This window comes from Rosa chinensis, chromosome 6 (assembly GCF_002994745.2).
Source record: "Rosa chinensis cultivar Old Blush chromosome 6, RchiOBHm-V2, whole genome shotgun sequence".
Taxonomy (NCBI): domain Eukaryota; kingdom Viridiplantae; phylum Streptophyta; class Magnoliopsida; order Rosales; family Rosaceae; genus Rosa; species Rosa chinensis.
In genome coordinates this window covers 31,355,310-31,365,196 of record NC_037093.1, presented here as the reverse complement: position 1 = coordinate 31,365,196, position 9,887 = coordinate 31,355,310, and the positions used below count along the sequence as shown (strand labels likewise).

The following is a 9,887-nucleotide window of genomic DNA, read 5'->3' as shown; positions in this document are numbered from 1 at the left end:
AATCAAGGCTATATAATGATTATTTGTAATGGAATTATTTATCTATTATATCAAAACAAAAAGAGTGGACATTTTAACATTATGTCAGAATAAATAGAGTAGGGTGTAATCAGAAAAGAAGACTATAGTTATTCTCTCTTTCGCTCCGAGAAACTAGCTAAAGGAATCTAGGGTTGGAAATCACACGGGGAAGGTCGCAGCCTATCCGGCGGCGCCCCAGCGTCAATTGAGGTTCCCTGCTGCATTGACAAGCGGCGGGTGTTGCCAGATGGGTTATTGGGGTCTCTGGGCTCACTGTCTTGCTTTTTGTCAGACGATCTGGGCTGTGGATGACTCATCTATTTTCTCAGGCGACAATGCTGGGGTGGATGATGGGCAATGGGCGATTGACGGCGGCGCAGCGGTGGAGCAGGCGACCAGTGGCCGGATCATGGCGGAGGCACTCCATGGATCGTACGCCGCTGGGTTGCTCGGCGGCGATTGCAGTGGTGGCCTCGAGTTCTTAAGCTGAAGGACGCAGACTTTTGGAGTTCTCTCACTCCGAGGTGGCAAGGCACCGTGTTCTAGCTTGCTGCGTGGTTTGGGTTTCTCCGGCGAGGTGAGCTCGAAGGGGTAACCTTGTGGTGGTGGTGGTCTGTAGGTGAGGCTCTTGGGGAGAAGGATGAGGATTGTGGTAGCTCTATTTTAATTTTGTTTTTGCTTAAAGTTATGTTTTGGTTAGGGTTTTGGTTAGTTTTTCTTGGTCATTAGCATGTCCCTACTCCGTTGAGCTAGGGGTCAATTTGAGGTGCCATGTATGTGGTGTCATTCTTGGGGACGAATTGGTTTAATTTCGGTGTTATCTTATGGTCAGTGTGTTGACGAGCGATTCTTGCACGTGGTTTGGTTGTGGGACACGGTGTGGAAGAGGGCATTGGTTTTTCTGGCTATTGTCCATGAGGTGGTATCAAGATACTCGGGATTCCTTGTAGTCCGAGAGCTTGGGTGGTATAGGTGGTTAGGGGTTGGGCCCTTTCGGCTCATGGAGGTCATTCATGATGACGGACCCGTAACTGGTTTAGGTTTTAGGGAGGAGAGTGAGGAGTTCATGTCCACCACCGGTCATTCCCGTTGATGTAATTTGGATTATTATCAATAAAGGTTTCTTATTCTAAAAAAAAAATAGAATAGATATTAGAACACTCTTAGATCTTTGGTCGTTATTATTAAAGTACATAAATATAGTGAAGACTCTTATTATTATTACAAAGCGTTCTCTTAATATTTTTTTATAATATGAGGTTCGAGCTCTATACGTGTGACTTAAGTCACTTGACTTCTAAGAAGAAAAGAAGAACCGACGACATTGGCTTGTCACTGAAGTTTCCTCCGTATATTGTACAATTTTATTGATGAAGAGTTGATGACAGTCACATTTTCTCTCCCTAAAATACACTCACGTACTGTTTGGGAAACTGTAAAAGACGAGTGGTCTGTGTTGTACAGAAAATGCACCAGTCCGCACGCAAACTGGACAAGTCGAAAGCGCCAAACTTGACGTACGTAAAGCAAGAGCTAAAGCAGCGAGCCTCTCGAGGGAGAGAACATTACTAATTTAATATTATGGTATTAAATTGCACTAGGTACTAGCTATCATGCCTGCTTTGGTCTCGAAGTTTGAATCAGAGCAATGGTTCATCGACCATCAACTCCAATAATGCGCACTGCACCACCGGTCTTCTATCTGCCCACCTCATCACGTCCTGCCTTAGATACAGGCTACAAGAAACTATTCCCTATTATCACATTTAAATGATTTAATCAATGTTCCACCAAAAACAAAAAAGATATACCGTCAATGAAATTAAACCTACTAGTTGGCCTACCAAGTTGGGTTTGCATTGCTTAGTACGTTATTGAGTTATTGACAGACAACAAACCAAAGAAGACTCTTAACAAAAAAACAAACCAAAGAAGACTCTTAACAAAAAAAAACAAACCAAAGAAGACAGAATGATGGGGATCTGCGGTTCTACGTATTTTGAGTATAGAACTAACGACATAGAAAATTCTTAAATTAGAAATTACTTACAGTGTCTGGCTCTCAATGAACTACTTTAAGGACTCTAGATTTCTAAAACACTGTAAGACACTATTTAGATATAAATAATAAGCAATTGTTGTGTTCTGAAATATATATTTGGGGCAAAAAAAAAAATTATAGGAACTAAAGAATACATTTTGTAATAATTTGGATATCATTTAGAGTTTTTATCAAAATAAATACATGTCATGTAGTTAACTTAAAGTTAAAATTTAACGTAAGTATTATATTTATTATCGGTGTAATACTTCAGGTACTATTTGGGGTAAAAAAAACTCATAGGTATCAAAAAGTGCCTTTCGCAATAGTTCAGGTCTCATTTAGAGTTTTAATTAATTATTCAATTAATTAAAAACAAATAGAAAGAAGTCTCTCAATTAATTCATTTTGCACAAATTAGCCTATATCAGTTTTAATTAACTAGTGCAGTATATTTTAACTTTTTATTTATAAGTGGAATACGTGAGTTCAATTAAGAATGGATTAATAGTTACATATGAAATTTTTTTTTGGATAAAAGTTACATATGAAATTTATCAAATAAATAAAAAATAAAAAAATTGACCTATATCAGTAAGTTCCAGACTTCCAGTCAAATAGAAATTTCAAGAATACAATAAATAAATTAATATCTTGGCGCATTAGCTAAAGTCAGCAATAAGTTATTGGAAGAAGCTCTCCTTTTCACTGTAGACCACCCACGTCACCGGGAACCTTACAGTCTGTCAAGCCTTCGGGTCAACAAAAACCCAATAAAAGATTCACACGTGGAGAGACTTTGACGCTGACACTTGGCCGTCATACAGCTGTCTCCCTTATCTTCCTCACGACCCAAATATAAATACCCCGCCCCCGATACTCGTTCATCTTCACTCACCATCCCGGCCGTTAATTCATAATCTCATTCTCCATCTCAGACCTCAAATCTTACCTTGTTCGTCATGTCTTGTATTCACCACTTTGCAATTGCTTTCTTCCTCTTGTTTGTGGTCCAGCCCGGTTTGGGTGGTCGGAAACTCTCCGCTCTAGTGGAGCAGCAGCCACTGGTGCTCAAGTACCACAACGGCGCCCTTCTCAAGGGCAACATCACCGTCAATCTCATATGGTACGGCCACTTTACCCCAATCCAGCGCTCCATAATCGTCGACTTCATCCAGTCCCTCAGTTCCCGGCGTCGGGCCCCACTCCTTCCCTCAGCCTCTTCCTGGTGGAAAACCACCGAGAAATACAAGACCGGGTCCTCCAACCTGGTCGTGGGGAGACAAGTGATCCGCGAGGCCTACACTCTCGGAAAGTCCCTGACGAGCTCACACCTGGTCGCTCTTGCCGGGGTCAACAAAATCAACACCCCGTTGAACGCCATCAACGTGGTGCTCACCGCCAAGGACGTGGTAGTTGATGGCTTCTGCAGGAGCCGCTGCGGGACCCACGGCTCGTCCCGCTCCGGCAAAGCCGCCTATGTCTGGGTTGGGAACTCCGAGTCGCAGTGTCCGGGCCAATGCGCGTGGCCCTTCCACCAGCCCATGTACGGCCCACAAACTCCTCCTTTGGTGGCGCCAAACGGCGACGTCGGGATCGACGGGATGATAATCAACCTCGCCACGCTCTTGGCGGGAACGGTCACCAACCCCTACAACAACGGCTACTTTCAAGGGCCGCCTACAGCGCCTCTCGAGGCCGTTTCGGCTTGCACCGGCATCTTCGGAACGGGCTCTTACCCGGGTTATCCGGGTCGGGTCCTCATGGATAAGGCCACCGGGGCGAGCTACAACGCTCACGGGCTGAACGGGCGTAGGTTTCTGTTGCCAGCCATGTGGGACCCTCGGACCTCTGCATGCAAACCACTTGTGTGAGCTAGAATAGGGGAGCGTGTCGCACATATAAAGCACGTGACCCTGTAGATATTATTATATATATATTTGGAGGATATGGGAATGGGTCTATGTAATATGGGAGTGGATAGGGTTTTCGGATTTTGTACACTTTGCAAGTTTGTCGTCTTGCGTGACATGTGAATAGCTCTCAAATGGAAAATAAAATCATTACTAATAAACTATTTTAAAAGCAATTTTTTTTTTTTAAATGAAAAGGAAAGCGCAAAAGAAGGAATGCGGTACGTCTAGGGATTAGGTGTCAGAACATTAGCGATGCTGCATGGAAGGGTTCTCTCTTTTTCTTTTTCTTTTTCTTTACCGGATCATGAAGGCATAAAATGATGACTGTAAGAAAGATATGAAATCCATCAGTGTGTGGGGGAATACATTTTTGTAGTGTTCACAATCCAAGTCCAAAATGAATCAGAACGCTTAACAAATGAAATCTGTGGTCCCCAAATTACAATATGCACTTTCAGTACTCCATCATTTTTATTTGGTACATATTCTCTCCTCATATGTCCCCCAAATGTGGAATACTATAATGGAAAAGTAAAAATAGATAAAAAAAATATTAAAATAATAAAAGGGGAGTGTGAATGTAAGGGGAGTGATTGGCTCACACGGGTGAGTATGTGTGAGTCACACTCAGATAAGTGTCAGTTTCTCATTGTTTTATACTATTAAATTAAACAATAAACAATAATATTTAAGAAAAATTGAATTGGGAGAGAATTGAGTCATCACTTCATTGATAATAGAGACCTCTTTATATAGAGGATTACAAAACATAGAATCAAAGTTGTACAATGAAAGATGATTATATAATTAATCGGATATCTATGAATATCTCCGAGAATATCTCTAATTTAAAACTCTATTACAACTAGGTTAAGTAACCTAGAGTTTGGGCCAGACACATATTCTGAATTTACTTGAACACTCCCTCTTGTGTCGCCCAAACGTGGTGCTCCTCTCGTTGTCTCATTAAAAATCTTGCCGAGTAACAAAAACTCAGTGGGATAAAAACAACCTCGGTCGAAGGGGAAAAAGAGCACAACACATACTTCACGTTTCGAGACCATACATGTAGACTTCTTCCCGTCTGCATCTCCCCCTGATGACTACGGTCATGGGAGTTTGGATAACTTCAGCAAATGATGCTACTGACGTGTTTCTCGGAAGTGGAAATTAGGCAATGACTTAGTGAGCAAGTCTGCCACATTGTCCTTAAATCAAACCTAGTTCACTTTGATCTTGAGGAGAGTCTGTTGTTGTTGATTATGCTTGGTGTTGTCGCTTTTGATGTAGCCTTGCTTTATTTATTCAAATCAAGCAACATTATCTTAAATGCTCGTAGGCTCATCTATGGTAGACTTCAAATCACAATTGTTCGAACATGCGTAATTATGGATCCAATCCATATACATTTACGAACTACTTCATGAAGAGTAATAATCTCTGCATTGTTCGAAGATATAGTGACTAGGGTCTATTCTGTAAACCTCCAAAATATCACTGTCTTTACCTATGATGAACACTTTAACCAGTTTGGTAATGACCTTTGTGTGGGTCAGAGAGATACCCAATATCAGCAAAACCTTCCAAAACACATGTCGTTTTAGGATGGGGATAGATGACGCATTCTAGTGCTGGTGGCGTTCCTGGTGTGTGATGGGTCCGAATCCATCGTCTTTCTGTAGGGATAGAACAAGCTCATATCAATCATACATCTCAAGTACCGAAAGATATCTTTTACACCAATCCAATGGCGTCGCGTTAGCGCAAAGCTATATCTAGCTAACAAGTTCACTGCAAATGAGATGTCTGATCTTGCGCATTGAGCTAAGTACAATAATGCGCCTATTGTATTTAAGCATGACACTTTTGCCTTTAGCACGTGTTTGTCATCATCCTTTGGACGAAGATGATCATTTTCAGGATCAAGACTATGGACGATCATGGGGGTGCTTGAAGGCTTGACATTGTCAAAATGCCTAAGCATCTATCAACACGATGCTCAAGTTCCAAACAGAGACATAATCGTGTTCTCCCAAAATCCTTAATCTCAAACTCGGATTTCAAGTGTTCAGCGGTTTCCCTTAACTCTTTAGGGGCTTTCAATGAAGATCATGTCCAACATGAACAGCAATGAAATCCGAAACTTGTTATGGAAACGCGTGGACATTTCCCTTCCCAATCAAGTAGTCACTTTAGTGAGCGTTTCAACTGATGAGCTTTTGGGAAGCGGCATAATTTAACCCTGAAATGTCATTAGTAGTATATAATAAGTAGGGATCGTTCTATTCCGGGGATTGAGGGTACACCTGTCATTTTCAAACAATTAAACAATTAAAATTAAAACAAAGTATAATATTCACAAAGGTATTCACAATTATAAACATTATTTACGAAAATAAGGGGGGATTTTGTTTTTGGTTTTCTTTTGCCGAAAATAAATACTAAGTTAACTAAATAATTAAAATGTAAAAACATAAAAACACAAATGGGATGTGAGTACAAGGATCAAAGTCGAAACTCATGATTAAAATTGATTCAAGTTCATCATTGTTCATCATAGTCATGCAAGAGGAGTTGATCATGTGAAACGTTAAAAGCAAACAATTCCCCATATTTTACTTTCAATGCTAATTAATCTAAGTGAAAGCACATAGACTAATCCTATCAAACATGCATTCAAGCCCTAGAAAGCTAGTCAATCATACATGTTTAACGCAATAAGCACCTAGAAAGGCTATCAACTCAAATGTGCAACTTAGTATGAAAAAGTTCACCTAATTGCAATCTTCTTTGATTAAATTCGGTTTTTGCACAAAACCTTTACTACTTATTGATTCAAGAACACAAAACCAAAAAGTTGATCCATGTTCTCAAATTCGTAGCAACAATCACATAAAAACCCTAAATGTTTCGAACCATTCAAGATTATCATACAAAAGATTTCTATCATGCAAATTTAATCAAACACTCACACAAAAGCAACCATAAATCGCAATATATGAATCTGAAAATTAACAATTAATCATAAAATTTCAGAAATCAATAATTGTTCAAACATGTGTGTCAACTAAGGCATAACCAACGAAAATTACAAAGCAAAGGTTACAAGGAGAATCGGATTACACCGTGATGAAGATGAGATGAATGAAGTGATGATGGGTCTCTTGAATTTCGAAAGCAATCTTCAAGGATGGTGATGGAGGTAGTGCACGGCTTGTCTTCTTCTTCCTTGGCCTTGCTTGCACTTCGTGGTTGCCCTAGAGGATGGAGAAGAGCACGGCTAGGCTAGAAGAATTTCTGAATTTTTTCTCAAAGTGTATGAACGTAAAGAATGGAACTCCTGACGTTGAGAATATGTGAGAATATATAGGGGACGGCCCCTAGGTGTCCAAGCCGTTCAAAACCCTAGAAAAGCTCACGGCAATTGCTTGCTTCCTCCACATAATTTCCTCCAATGATTTCTTGCCACATAAGCCCTATGAGGTGGTGCAACCAATCATAAAATTCCAATATTAATTCCCTAAGTAATCCTTGCCGAAATAAAGAGATATTTTCTGATTTTTAAACATTTAATTTCGGCCAAAACTCTTTAGGGAATGTAGGAATGTATCTAGACTTCTTTTGAGCTTTTCTTGGTCTCCACCTTTTTCTCTTTCCTTAAAACTCTCTAGGATATCTCTTTTGGCGTCATCTTGCTAGGGTTTCACATTGCCCCCCTTATTTTCCTCTTGGAATTCCACGGCAAGAATATCTCTAGGGTTTATCTCCAAGTAATCTTATTTCCATAAAAATAGCCCTAGAAAATCTCCCTAGAAAATCTCTTTGATAATTCTGATTTTCCACGTCATTTTCCTTGTTTCTCTCCTTTGCTTTGGACGGCAAACTCTCCCTAGGGTTTAATCATGCGTTAAAAATCCTAATTCCATGGGCCTTGTGGGCTTTTAATCCAATTGCCGAAAATCCACTTCATTCTTGAGAGTTCTTGGGCCTCCATGCGTCACTTCTATGCCATGTCATCTTCCAACGTCACAACACTTTATTTTTCCATTTCTTTTTCATAGTAACGTTGGAAACTTCATTGGTGGGCTTTCCTCCTTTCCGCAGGGTTTCCTGGTCGGACCAGGAAAACTTCTTTTCTTCATTTCTGCTCATTTCTGTGGCTCATTGTTCTTCATCTTTGCTCCCCTTGGTGATCGCAAGCTCCTCTTTCCATTTGTGAGTTCATTTCCACTTTTTAGCTCGGAGGTCCTGAAAATAGAAACTAATGAGAAAAATAGAAACTTTCCTAAACTGAAAATGGAAACTTTCCAAAAATGAAAATTAGAAACTACCGAAAATGGAAACTTACTAAAAATGATAAACAGAAACTACAAAAATAGAAACTTTCTACAAATAGGAACTTTCCCAATCAAAGAATGGAAACTTTCCTAAACAGGGTTTTATTAAGGAAATAACACAGAAAATGTAGGGAAATGCAGTTAAAACGTCGCATTAAAATGCTCCTATCAAATTCCCCCACACTTAGCTTTTGCTAGTCCCTTAGCAAAATCACACTAAGACTCAACGAAAATTTAAAGACTTGACACAAAACAGACTCTATTGCCCTTTAACTATTTGTCTCAGCGATCTCTTACTTTCACAACACCAAGATTCGCACTTAACCAAGATTCAATGTTAGGCATTCGAGAGTTAATTGAAACGCATAAATCACATATACACAAGTAGGACTTGGTTGTAACAATGGTGATGGGTTCTGTTAAGCATGTTTCAGATAAGTATGATTCAAATCTCACAAGGTATGTCCACTCTTTCTTCTCTCAGAATTCAAGGCAATGCTTAAAAGCTTATACACTCAAGTATATGTGAAAGATAACAAGTATATCACATAATGTAAGAAACGAAAGCACATGTATAATTTTCTTTAAAGATCTCATGAAGGATACCAACTACTTGCACAGATGGACCCAAGCCATAGGTTCAACTCTTGTAACTCATCTCCACATCAAGGGCTGTCCCATCTTAAGGATCAAGAAGGTCTTCTCAAGGGTTGTAATGGGGCTAAGGCTCAAGGTTTAAAGAAGTGAAGGGTAAGGATTTATCAAAGTGTCCTAAAAACCTAGCAGAGCACATGTAGATGTAGAGACCTCAAGAAATCCACCAAGGCATTGCAAAAACGTCACTTTCCCTAGAGGTAACATAAAAGGGGCCTAATGTCTTCATGTTGGGCCTAATCTTCATTGTAAACTTCCCTTTAACTATAGTGGAATGGACAAAGGCCAAATTTTTCTATAGTAGGCCTTCATTTCAAAGCAGACTCCACAATCACTAAGTATGGGGGACTAAAATCCATAAATATTTCTTTCTTTTCTTTTCTAGCCGTACACAATTTTTTTTTATCTTTTCTTTTCACGGCTTTCACATATTTTTTTATTTTTTATTTTTTTTTATTTATGAACAAGTCTACCCCCACACTTGAACTTTCACATCTTCTCAATCTTCATCCTTAGCACCAAACTCGTGTAGTATGTCTCAAAAGATAACTCCACTAAGTTCTTAGAACAAAGGGTAGGGTTGTAACTATACTAAGCTTCATGGTTAAGGGTTTTAAGGGTGATGAATGAAAAGGCTCAATGTAGGCTCAAGGGGCTTATCTAGGGGAGTCCCTCGACGGGCACAATTGGGGACACAAGTTTATATGGCAATGGTGGTAATTCCTAAGGTGCCTCTATCCCTTCCAGAATCAGGGCCATGTATTGATATACGTCTCAACAAGCACAAGAGTGAATTCTAGCATTCTCTAGTCCATCAAACTTAATCTATGGCAAGCAATCAATCAAATGAAGAATAATGAGATCATCAAAATATCGCCAAGAAATTAGGAATGTATTTCATTTATCACTCCAAGAAAA

At 39.7% G+C, this 9,887-nt stretch overlaps 1 protein-coding gene across 1 annotated transcript; it reads left to right on the top strand.

The window, feature by feature from the left end:
* Positions 1 to 2,937: 2,937 nt before the first annotated feature.
* On the top strand, positions 2,938 to 4,151 carry LOC112172449 (protein EXORDIUM-like 2). The gene has a single exon (XM_024309796.2). It carries the CDS (start codon positions 3,025 to 3,027, stop codon positions 3,934 to 3,936), a length of 912 nt encoding a protein of 303 aa, XP_024165564.1. The 5' UTR covers positions 2,938 to 3,024; the 3' UTR covers positions 3,937 to 4,151.
* Positions 4,152 to 9,887: the final 5,736 nt, after the last annotated feature.

What these genes read in the sequence shown, in the direction of transcription:
- LOC112172449 (XM_024309796.2), top strand. Translation starts at nt 3,025, where the DNA reads ATGTCTTGTATTCACCACTTTGCAATTGCTTTCTTCCTCTTGTTTGTG.